Source organism: Panulirus ornatus, chromosome 47, assembly GCF_036320965.1.
Source record: "Panulirus ornatus isolate Po-2019 chromosome 47, ASM3632096v1, whole genome shotgun sequence".
In the NCBI taxonomy this organism is placed as follows: Eukaryota; Metazoa; Arthropoda; class Malacostraca; order Decapoda; family Palinuridae; genus Panulirus; species Panulirus ornatus.
Window position 1 is genome coordinate 3,821,132 of NC_092270.1, and position 13,150 is coordinate 3,834,281.

At 37.5% G+C, this 13,150-nt stretch overlaps 1 protein-coding gene across 2 annotated transcripts in view; it reads left to right on the forward strand.

The window, feature by feature from the left end:
* raptor (regulatory associated protein of MTOR complex 1) overlaps positions 1–13,150 on the forward strand; it is a 40,294-nt gene that overhangs the window by 21,087 nt on the left and 6,057 nt on the right. For both annotated transcript variants that reach the window (XM_071689496.1, XM_071689495.1), the window contains exons 15-19: positions 2,045–2,193; positions 6,711–6,793; positions 7,376–7,448; positions 9,719–9,864; positions 11,280–11,444. In XM_071689496.1, coding sequence (XP_071545597.1) covers positions 2,045–2,193; positions 6,711–6,793; positions 7,376–7,448; positions 9,719–9,864; positions 11,280–11,444 — 616 coding nt within the window. The remainder of the gene's footprint in view (positions 1–2,044; positions 2,194–6,710; positions 6,794–7,375; positions 7,449–9,718; positions 9,865–11,279; positions 11,445–13,150) is intronic.

Consider the following 13,150-nt stretch of genomic DNA (forward strand, 5'->3'; position numbering starts at 1 on the left):
AGGGCATGTGAAACGTCCAAGATAAACCATGGAAAGGTCTGAGGAGCCTGGATGTGGATAGGAAGCTTTGGTTTTCATGCATTACACATGACAGCTAGAGAATAAGGGGGTTGTATGAGAGATTTGGTATGGCAGAGAATGCAAATGGAATGAAGTATGGAGTGGTAGATTAGGTGAAATGTAATACTTTGAGATGGTTTGGAAATAGGGAAAGAATGCAAGATAAGATGTTTACAAGGATAGTGCATGATAATACAGTTGAAGGGATTGATGTGAGAGGAAGACTGCTAGTGACATGGTGTATTAGAGTGGAAGAGTACTGGAGAGAGAGAAAAGGGGGAAGAATGCATGGAATGGTGTATGTGAGGGAGGCATGTAAGGACAGGGATGGGATATGTGGGGACTCTCTTGCCATGGCCACCCCTTTGATGGGAGTTCCTGGAGGGAATGGGCACCAGAGGTATAAGATAGATAGGTAGATAGCAGTAATGTGGCAAGTGTATAAGCAGTCAATAGATTATGAATTGAATGCTAAAGAATGTTTGTTGCATGGAGCATATGGGAATAGGTTTTATGGTACTGTACATGTTTCTCTTTGCTTCTTGGCCTACCTGTCTTTTTTTTAACTTTTGATAAGGAAAGACTACAGACAGCTAGTGCTGATGGATTTGGTTTACCATTTGAAATTAATTATCCTCACAGATTGAGAAAAAAGCCTCCCCTGTGTTTGTGTTTTGAGAACAGAGAGAGCAAAATAATTTCTTTTATCATGAATAAATATCTGCCTTAGCATAGGAAAGGGCCATATGTCATGGTAGGTATTTAGTAAGTTTTTACATACATAACATGACATAAACATAGGGGTCCCTTTGTATATCATTGTTTTCCATCCATCTGGCCTATGTATGCTGTCAATTTGTCATCTGGAGTCACACTCCTAACGTATAACATATCCTTGTATTGACTCATATGTATCATAGTAGACTCTTACGAATTGCTTTTCATAATTGTTATTCATATTTTGTTAGTTGTCATACATGTAAATCAAATCTTGATCATAACTTGAAAACTCTAAACCAGAATTTCACTAAACTTTGCACCATAGCTTCCCAGCATCTAAAGAATTGACTAGCAAAAGACTCAGAACTATAGTTTGGATTTTGCCTGAGTGATTTCATTCTGTGAAGGTTTAATCTGGTTCATAACTTCAAGGAACTTTAACATTTACCATCTAAGGAAATGAATGGCATAAGACTTATAAATTTTGGTTAATTTTTATGCCACTCAGTAAACAGATTTAACTTGAAATTTAACTTGATCATAACATAAAGAAAATTTCATGCTTGGCAATGAAACTTTATATGGCCATATCCCAGCCCACAAAGAAATTAATGGCATAAGACTTCAAACACAAGATTTTGTGTCTCCTTCCTAGCTGAGGAGACACCCGAGGTTTGCTTTGAAAATCATTGTTGTCTATCCACTCATCATTCATCTGTTGTCCATCCATCATTTGGAGTACTACTTTAAGTGCAAATAAACCCAAGTAATAACTTGTCTTTCTTGTAATCAAACGTTGTTTGAATCGTTTAGAAATGTAAATAATTTTGCTTTAATTAGTTAACAGAAAAAATATCTTTTGCATATCCCTCTAACACCTTTACCTTCTTTACTTTCCTCAGTACTTTAATTTTTCCCTTAGTGTATACAGTACTTGTAGAAGCATCTCTCATTCTTGTGACTCATCCTTATCCTTTGATGTAAGCCAGTAGCAGCACAGCAGTTTCATATATGTGATAGGTACTCCAGCATGCAGAAGTTTTTAGCATATGATTTTAGTGTTACTTCTGAGTCTTTGACACTTGCAGGTGTGAAGATTGGTAACCAAAATATGTAAAAAGAATGTTCCAGCATGCACCACCTTGCTTTGAGTGGGAAAAGGTGTACACAGAATGACAGTTAAATTGAAGCAGATATTTTTGAAAGTCTGAAGAGCATATTTTCAAAATTTGTACCAATAATGAATCATGTTGACCAATTACAGGCATGAGTAATGTATTCTCTGGTGTAAGCAGCCTATCTTATAGTGGAATGTACTGGAAGCTGTGGCAGACCCTTATCACCTTAGAGCATGATCCATTTCCAGCAGTTGCTAATCTTGCAAAATTGATGGTGGATTATGTAAAAAACAAGGTACAGCAATTTTCAGTTCATTAAATATAATCTTACATGTACTCTGTCCTAGGAATATTAAATAGAATCTTACATGTACTCTATCCCAGGAACATTAAATAGAAACCTACGTGTAATCTATCGTGCTCTATCCTAGGAAGAATTTTAGAACATATTCTTCAGTTGTGAAACTTTTTAGTTTCTTATACTGTTTGTGAACACTCATGAACTAAATATGGAACCAGACACCCTCCATGAGGTATGCTTGACCACCCAGTTCATAGTATTATTAAGAAAATTATCAGATGTCTTGTATAGGAAAATCATAGTAATTGTCCCTGACTCAGAAATTACATTTGTTTTCTAAATTTGGGCAAGATGGGATTAGAGTAGTGAAGAAGTTACATAATCTTCATGACATTCACTGCACAAAGACTGGAGTTGTGAATGAGTCCTCAGTTCCCGTTGAATTTTGATATGCAGTCTTTGATGAACTGATTATTTTTTTCATTTCTGTAATTTACACCCATTTCTTATATGTATTATAATTACCCTTTTCAACCTGTGGACAGCTTTATGAGCGTCTGAGAGAACACTAGCTTGATTGGGGCTTGAAACACCATTTTATCCCCAAATGAAGTTAGGTGTCTCTGTGGTTGTTTGATCTTTTTATGGACCAGATGATAAGGGAGGTAAATAGAAGGGTCTTAGTGAGAGGGAGGGGTCTACAGTATGCTTGGGATGGGGAGGGGGTGGTGAATCAGTTGCTGTTTTACGGTAACACAGCTTCAGTTACAGACTCCAGAGAGAAATTTAGAAGTTGGTGACTGTTTAGAAGATTGTATGTAGACATATGAGAGTAAATGTGAACAAAAGTATGGTAGTGAAGTGCAGTATAGCATGAAACAGGATTGTTTGAATGCAAGTTTGAATGGGAGCTTTAGGTATTTGGGAGTGTATGTGGCAGCAGATAGAACCACTGGGACGAAAATGAATCATATGGTGAGAGAGGGGCTACAGTCTTGGAGCATTAAAGAAAATGTCTGTTAAGATGGTAATGGATATGTTTGAAGATAGAGTAGTCTTGACAATGTTGTGTGGATGTGAGTCCCCTATGCTTTGAACACAAGATAAAGGATATAGGGTGGACGTTTTGGAAATGGTGTCTTAACAAGATATTTGGTGTGAAGTGCATTGATTGTGTGAGGAATGACTATGTTAGAGAGAAATGCGTTAGTAAGTTAAGGCTGATTGAGAGAGTAGATCAGAGTATGCTGAATTGGTCTGGTTGCATGGAAAGGATGACTGAAGAAAGACTAACAGGATCTGCTTTTTAGAAAAGGACAGAGCAAGGTGGAGTACCTGTTTATGAATACAATCAATGGGATTTTGCCAAAGTAGTAGGGCTAGTGTAAGGCACTCACAAAGGGCTAGCACAAGGCACTCACAACGTCTTGCTAGATGAATAAATCTGTTCCTCTCAGCTACCACCTGCATTATATGATTACCTATTCTGGGTTCATCTGGGACTGATTTCAACCACATGTCAAGTCTTCTTTAAATGTTTCTTTAGTTGTTCCATGCATGTTTCTTGTTTTTTCCTGTAGTATATTAAATAGTCTTTTTAGTTTCCTGGCTGAAGTGTCATATATTTTTGTCTGATTTCTTTTTCTTATGCTCCATGGTATTCTTGAAGATTTGATAACTGTATCATCCATTCTGAAAGGGTTTCAGGTTCTCTACATTTTCCTTTATATCTTCAGTTTGTTACCATGCATGAATTATCATATATCTCTTATTGTATTAAGGCTCTGTAGTTCCAGTACTTTATAATTTTTTGTGGTAGTTCAGTATGTTCCATCCCCATGATTTTGCTTGAAAGGTGCGCCTGAACCAAGACCAAGAAGGACATGGAAGAATGTAGTGAAGATTGCTCTGGGATTTCGGGGGCCTAAACATTCAACAGGATATAAGTTTGTATGACATTAAATTCATTGAACCAGCTTGGTGTATGGGGGCAATGTGCTGTCAGTTGGCTTAACCAGATACATGAAGCAGTCAAGTAAAATCATGGAATAGCCTTTGAGGCATGGATGTGGATGGTAGGCTCTAGTTTCAGGACTTTTTACATTATGGCTATAATGTAGATGAGCACAAATGAGGCTGTCATTTGTTTGTTTCTGATGCTACCTGACTCAGGAAGGAAAAGTAATTAGCCAGAAAAGCTTTTTTTTTTTAATGTTTCTGTAGTTGTTCAATGCATGTTTCTTATTTTTCCTTGTAGTAAATTGAAGTCTTTTTCCTTTCCTTGTTGGGTGTTCCTATATTTTTGTTCGATATATTTTTAGTAGGTAGTAGTTGGTAGGCAGCCAGCAACCAGGGAATTATATTACCGGTACTACCCGCCTGGGTATCAGAAGGATTAGTGATGCCTGTGTAGTGAGCCAGCACTACAGTGGTTGTCAAGTTGCCTTACTCTGATCCAGGTAGCTGTCTTTTCTATCTGCCTTACCCACATGTGGGCTTCAGGCATTCTGTCCACAAATATAGAGCTCTTCTTGTCATACATAACATGTAACAATGCTTAACTCACACAGCTTACTCTTCCTAACTAGATTTCCTGCTGTGAGCAGTATGCATTTGTCCTGCCTTTGGCAGAATGTTAGGAGCAATAAACTTATAAAAGTAGTAGGTAGGAGAAACATTTAGGCAGGAGCATTAGGGAGAAAATTTAGGCAGGAGTATTAGGTAGAAACATAAGGTAGAAGTAGTAGGTAGGAACATTAGGCAGGAGCATTAGGTAGAAGTAGTCAGTAGGAACATCACATAGGAGCATCTGCAAAGACTGTGCTAGACTTCTCCTCTACCAGTGGCTTGTTAAGGATGAGGCATTAAAGGCTAAGAAGTGGCACTGAAGTTCACTGGTTATGTAGACTCTTTTGTGGTGGCCACCCCTTTGAGGGAGTTTTTGTTGGAAACAGGTGTCAGAGAAATAGATAGATAGATTTTTGGTATGTTCCATGGGATTCTTAAAGATTTTGATAATTGTATCATCCATTTGGATAGACTTTCAGGTTCTAAAAATTTTCCTTTAACTTCACTTTGGTGCCAGACATAGATTATCATATATCTCTTATATTCTTTCTAGGCTATATAGTCCCAGTTCTTTCAACCTTTCATGGGAGTTCATATGTTTTATCCCCTTGATTGTACTTGAGAAATGTTTCTGAACCAAGACCAAGAAGGACATGGAAGTATGGAGTGAGGATTGCTGCTGGGTATTGGGGCCTAAACATTAAAAAGTATGAAAGGTGTGTTTGGCACAGAATGAATTGGATCAACAAGGTGTATAGGGGCAGTGTTCTGTCAGTTGGCTGAACCAGGGCATATGAAGTAGTCAAGGTAAATCATGTGAAGCTTGGATTTGGATGATAGACTCTTTTTTCAGTACATTTTCCATTACTGCTAAAGAGTGGTTCTGTGCAGTTGAGACTATCATTTGTTTGTTCCAGATGCTTCCTTGCTAAGGTAGGGGGAGCAGTTAGGCAGAAAAAAAGAGGTGAATCCATGAGAATTCACATCCTTTAACCACCATAAAACATATGGGGCGAGCAGATGCTCATTCACAGGGCTAAATGGCTATACAGCAGCCCATCCAGGCCTTTGACACCACAGCTTGGAAGTGAGATAAAGCCAAATGCCCCTCTGCCCAGTCTTATATACTCACTTATTGACACAATTCAGATATGTTGACCATTGCTTGCCTTCAAAGTTGTTGGATGAGAATTCTTTTAGTTATCAGTTTTCCACTTCAGAAATCATAAGCATTCTCTCATACCTTGAGAACTGGAAGGTCAGATAATAGTTATATGCAAAAAAGAAAAGAATAAGGATTAGTCTGTACTCCTTAAGTATTTTTAGACATGTCTGTTAAAAGTGAAATTGAAATGGTTAGAGGAAGTGGGAGAGATAAACAGTGAAGGAATACCTCACAGCTCTGCTGCTCAAGGGATAAAGTAGATGTCATAATGGTTAACCTTTGTATTGCTTGTCTCCTCATAGACACTTTGGGAAGCAGCAGCGAGCCATATGCTGTGGCTCTAGGTTATGGGGCTGAGACACATTTAGACAGCTCATAAAAGAAGTAGAGCAACTCCAGATATGTAAGCGACACTTAATACTGGACAAATGAGGCTCTTAGGAAAAATTATTGTGACACTAATATAACGCCCCTATCTTTTGGATAGTAGGTTCTGTGATGCTCTTTATGTGAGGTGTACAAGATAGAGTAGAGGATATTGTTATGCCCAATATGTTTATGTCATTACAGGGTTAACTTAAGATGTTTCAAAACTGAATTGTAGGAAATGAGTGAGATATTGATAGAAAGTATAAGTGTACCATGTGTATTTTAAGTAAAGAATTATTATCTTGAGGATTATTTTTTACCTTTAAAATTTTGATGGTCTTTATAAGAAAATATTAGACTGTTTACATACCATTGTATAATTTTTTTTCATTTTTTTTTTTCATTTTAGGTTGTATCAGGTTCTAGAGACTTAATGGAGCAGAAAGTGGAGTCAGCCCCAGGAACTCCTGTGAATAAACCTATGTTCATTGTGTAAGTTTTTTGTTTTGTTTCTTTTATTATATTTATTTGTCTCTCTTTGTAATTTGTTAATAATTTTAGCATACATTTCTTGGAAGCTTCATAACAAGCACAACAGGTTCTGCATTGATTGACTAAATAACATAGGAAGTTTATTTATGGCTAGGATTGCTTTATGGGCCTCTTTAAGAAGGCATCAGGATGTTAGTCCAGGCCAAAGGAGCCTCAAGTCCTAGAACCCAAACCAGCTAAATGTTAAGAATTATTGTAGTAGACAATGTCTACAGATGTATCTGTCAAGGGGTAAAGATAACAAGACAAACTAAACCTCTTATTAGAAAATTTAGTGTAGTTAAGACTTTTAACATCTCTTAGAACAAGCTTTCTGGATTTTACCATCACTGCATTTTTTTTTTGTAATGATAATCTTTTATTGTCTCATATCTCTTAGAAAAGGTACTCTTCATGTGCAGTTTATTACCCTCCTATTAGCCATGTAATGCCTTGGTTCCACAATCTTCTGTTTAACATTTGTTTAGACTTTGATGCTGTGGTGTTGTAATTCTCTCTCTAATATTTACTCTATTTCCTCAGTGGAGAATCACCACCGTCAACTATAGAAACTTCAACTCCTACTCGCACAAGATCGAGAAATCACTTAAACCATGTAAGTTTTTGTTTGTTTGAAAGAATAGAAGTCCCAACAATGTTGTATGGATGTGAATCTTGGGACCTGAATGCATAGAAAAGGAAGAGGGTGGGCATGTTATAAATTTAATTTTTGCAGATATGTGGTTTGAGGTGGGTTAATCATGTAAGGGATAACATTGTAAGAGGTACGATAGTAAGAGTAGTCTGATTGAAAGAGTTGAAAAGGGATCTTCATGTAAGAAGTGGAGGGAACTAGGAAAAGGGGGAGATGGAGGAATGAAATGAAGGAGGCTGTGGGGTATCAAGGTCCAAACATTCAAGGGGGTGAGAGATGTGCATGGGTTAGAATGAGATGGATCAATGTGGTATATGGAGATGACACCCTGTCTGGGCAGAACCAGAGCATATGAAGTGGTGAAGGTAAGCCATGCGATAGTCTGTGGGGCTTATCTGTGGATGTTAGGCATTGTGCATGACACATAGGGAGTAGCTATATAAAAGCGAGGCTATTGTTCATTAATGCAGGGTGCTTTTTGCTAAGAAAAAGAAGCATGAATTACAGTTCCATATGCTCCCATCCACTCATGTATATATGTAAGTATAATGCACTGAAACCTGGGCACACTGTCCACAGCCAAGCTCTACAGACAATTATTTACCTTGCATAATGATATCTTTATTTTTTCATAAGCATTCACTGTTTCCTGCAAGAGGGAGGTATCATCAAAAACAGTTGATGGTGCTGTAGAGGAAAGAGTCCTTGCTTTGCTGCTTCCAAAGTTCCTTCTTTAGGAAATTGATAAGTGGGAAGGATTTCCAACATCTCTTCAACCTCTCTGTTTCAACTTTTAAGACATGCAGGAGATACATGGACAGAATTCTTTCTCATATATTCCCAGCGATGACCACATATATATATTCATTAGTCATCTATTTATTTATATTTACCTTAGGACAATTTCTCTGAAATAGTCCTGGTTTTACTCAGGACTTTTCTAAAGGCCTCATGTGTTCACATCTCTTCTCTTACTGTCATATGTAATATACCAAAGCTAGAGCCCCATATCCAAAACCAGACCACACAGACCTTTTCTTGGTTTCCCATGTTTGCTTCATATGCCTTAACTTTGTGCAGAGAAGTGTATGTCATACAGAAGATGGGAGATGGGCAGGTGAGAAAGGTAGGATGATAAAGCAAGGTTGCTAATTAAAGAGAAAAGAGTTACGTATGAGTGGTGCTTATATACTTTCAGGGAAGGAGTGTGAGTGATTGGGAGATGTACAAGAGAAAGCATCACAAGGTCAAGGGGAAGGTACTGGAGTTAAAAAGAAGGCAAGGAGATTTCAGGGAGAACAAGTTGTTTTGGAAGGAGGTTGATTATGTGAAAAAACAAGAAAACAGATTGGGAACATCAGAGAAGGGAGCTAATGGGGAAGTGGTAGCAGGCAGTGAAGAGGTGCTGGAGTGAGTACTCTGAAGAATTGCTGAATGTGTTTAATGATAGGGTGGCAGATATAGGGTGTTTGGGTTAAAGAGGTATGCAAAGCGAGTCATAGAAAGTTGTTTGGTGAAAAGAGAAGAGGAGTTAAAAGCTTTGCATTAGATGATTTATGGCAAGGTGGCTGGAGAGGATGATATTGTATTTGAATTTTTGAAGAAAACAAGTGACTGCATTGCTGATTTGTTTGTTAAGATTTTCATTGTATGTATAGATCATGGTGAAGTGCCTAGAGATTGGTAGATGCATGTATAGTGCCATTGTATAAAGGTAAGGTGAGTGTTTGAATTACTGATGTATTAAACTCGAGTGTACCTGGTAAGCTGTTTAGATGAGTGGTGATTGAGAGGGTGGTGGCATACACAGAGTATTGGACTGGGGAGGTACAATGTGGTTTCATGAGTGGTAGAGGATCAGGTATTTGCTTTGAAGAATGTGCATAAGAAATACTTAGAGAAATGAATTGATTTGTGTGTAACATGTATTGATCTGGATAGAGCATATGATAGGGTTGAGTGAGGTGCTTTGTGGAAGGTTTTATGAATATATGGTGCGGGAGGAAAGCTACTAGAAGCAGTGAGGAGTTCTTAATCATGAGAGTAAGGCATGTGCATGAGTGGGAAGATAGGAGGGCAAATGGTTCGTGATGTAGGTTAGTCTCCAGCAGGGGTGTGTGATGTTACCATGGCTGTTTAATCTGTTTATGGATGGGGTGCTGAGGGAGGTAAATGCAGAATTCGTATTTTGATATTTTCTCTTGTGTGAATCTGATTTTTTTCTCTCATAGGTTGATGAGAATGAGAGCAGCTTCCTGAAGCCAGTTATTACTACTGAATTTGTGGAGTGGAGTGCCAAGACTTTCATCCTTCCTAGACAAAAGTCAACCGATGAATTGAGCTCTAATTCCTCGCCATTGCATGGCTATTCAGACAGGTAGAATTATTTGTACTGATCAGAATTTTAAATTTTCCAAGCTTGGAAGCTTACAAGGTTTCAAAGATTATGATTTTCTAGAATACTTCTATGTCTTGAAACTTTGTGGGAAGACCATACTAAAGTTAATAATTGTAAAAGATTACAGGGGTAGATAGAAATGCAAACGTTTGGATTTACCTAGTATTGTATAAATCCTGTTCCTCCATAACATGCAAAACTGACTGTGCTATTGCTATGAATTATGTTGTAAAGCTACTGGGTCTTATTATTACTGCTTACTGGTCGTGAGTTGGTGATGATTTTGTTCAGCACTCCCAGGGGATAGAATTAGAGGAAGATTATCTTGAAAACTATATTTTAGTTATAGGGTCAAATGGTACTGATGGGTTGATATTTGCTTTGGTATTGCTGAGTAGATAGATTTTGTCTACTGCCTCTCTCTCCTGGGAGGATGATTTCTTCTGGAAATGGAAGATTTTGTGAAGGATGCATTTTGTTTCCTTGTTCATTGCAGTTTTGACTAACTTTTTCATATCCATTGAAAAGCAGAATGAATGCAGTAGTTTTATCAATGACAGAATAAGACTGTTAGATAAACATCTACATTTTATCATTTGCTAACTAGCTTGAACAACTTCTTTAACCTTGTTGAAAGTTTTCAAGAAATCAAGGGCTACAACATTGGATTCCTTAATCTTTTTAGAGAGGATAAGTTGACAGTAGCAGCACAGGATAGGATTTTACCAAGTGATCTCACCTTGCAGATTCCATACTGATGATCAGAGAAATGTGTGTGAGCTTCAGAATGCTCAAGGAAATAGAACTTGGTGTGAGATTTACATATACAGGTGTTGTATGGGTCAAGGTAATATTGTGATAGCTGGAAAGATGGGAATGACCATCATGCATCAGAAAATGCTGTACCAGAGTATGTGACCAAAGTGAAGGAAAATTTATGTTTTTAGGCAAAAGCATAATTGGTGAGCAAGTACTAGTATTAGTTCTTGGGCATGTTCCTTCTGAACACAAGTTTTGCCATTTGGTCCATACCCTTGAGAGATAAATAGTGGAGTGTTCCAAAGAGATTATAGCAAAGGGGGTAGAATAAGAAAATAGGTACATTAGGGTATGAGGAAATATTAGGGTCATTCAGTTTAAGTCACTGTGGAAGTAGTGCCAAAAGAGTGGTGTCATTCATAAGGAAACAAAAATAATATCATTGGAACAGAAAGGCAAAGGTAGAACTTTAAAAGTTGTTACATGCAGAGTGTTTATAAAGTCTCTGTGTAATTTTTTATTAGTAGTAATTCTGAAGTGCACACTGACTTTACCAGAACTTGTATGTGCAGTACCTCATTGCTTTATCAAAAGCAAATAATTCAGTTGCAGATATATGTTTATTCTCTTGACAGATCATTAAATTCACGACTTCTTGCTGAATCAGAGGAACGTCGCAGTGTGGGAACAAATAAACTAGATGACCAAGTGTTTGTACATCGAAATCCAGGCCCACCAGCTGTACTTTTGTTTCACCCCCTCGAACCACTTCTCACTGTGGCCGACAAAACCAATGTTACGTGAGTATGCCATCCCCTTATTTATTTTTTTATGTACTGATGTATGATTATCATTGTTTTCCGTACATCTTTTAGAAAATATGAAATATGTTTTCACATTTTATTAAAGAATCATCTGAAGAAAATAAGATTTGATATGTTCTCATTTTCTGCCTTACATTTTATCAAGAAATCATCTGAAAAAATTATTTTGATCCTGCTAATTTAATTCCTATAAGAATGATTGCTCATTACTGTCTCAGGACAGATTAGTTTACAGTCAAGATGTAAGACAGCCCCAATTATGGACATCGTAAGCAAATAGAGAATTCGTTTCCTCTCGTCATTAATGGAAGTATTACCAGTAGTGCTGTGGGAGACATAGAGGGTTTACCTTTCTTCCTATCTATATATCTTTTCATTAGCCATGTTCACACACCTACCCAGAAAGGATTTCACTCTGTCCCTAAAACATTGCTGCATTACTGTTTTCCTTGCACTAACCTACCCATTCCTGCATCTTTACTAGGACCTTACCCTTCAGTATATACTTGATGACAACTCTCTTTTTTACAGTTTCTTTTCCATGCATTTGTCTTTCATCCGTCAGTCATTGTGCGAGAACTGAGGATGAATATTCTCTGTTTATGAAAGGGCATACTTACATCAGTATCTTCCGTGTGAAATTCTTTAGTAACTATGGTAAAATATTGTCTTTTCAAAGAGCCATATTAACTTTAAGTTAGTAAACCTGAAGGGTAAAGTTTTTCTTGTATAGAGTTTTTTTTATTGCGTAATTACCTATTTGTAGAATACTGGTGGTTTTCAATATTATGGGTTCAGCATATGCAGTTTCCCTGTTATTTCAGTTTGGCAATTCAGCTTCTCAATATCTTTTGAATTTTTTTTCTTATAGCCATAGGCTTTGGGAGGAGAGCTAGTGAATTACACATAATGCATATATGAAAGAATCTTCTTCTTTCATGACAATCTCTTATGGATTAAGGTAGACTCAGAGCTTAGATTTGGATTAAGATAGACTCAGAGCTTAGATTTTGGCAAGAATTAAACTGTGAAGTTAAGAAGTAGCCCTATAGTCAACCATTCCTGGAAGACTTCATCAGGAGAGGATCATGCCTTTCGTCCACTTAATCCCTTAAGAGATCTTTCAAATCACCAGATGTTATTGAGGGGACCATTTATTTGTACACCTTGCAATCTTGAACCCATTGTTATTGAAGGGACCATTTATTTGTACACTTTGAAATCTTGAACCCATTTTCAGCATGGAGTTCATTTACATAGATTAAGAATCTCATTTTGTTGGCCTAACCTAGGTTAGCATAATGCAAGCATATTATGTGAGAAAGGTAACCTTCACCATAGCCCTCCTCAGAAACCTCTCATTGGAGATCAAGAAGGGTAGGTCTTTAGCACTTGTGTACCACCTTCATTGTATGGAACATTAGTTTTGATGTTATGGGTCCACATGTGTGATTCTAGGGATTCCTCCTTGAGGAGGGGCAGTTAGTTTTGATGTTGTGGGTCCACCATGTGTGGTTTTAGGGATTCCTCCTTGAGGAGGGGCAGTTAGTTTCGATGTTTTGGGCTCACCTTGTGTGGTTCTAGGGATTCCTCCTTGAGAAGGGGCAGATTCCAAAATGCCTGTCACCAATGCAGTTATTTAGTTTTGCTTGTAGGTTTAGTCTTCTTATCTGAAAATTTTT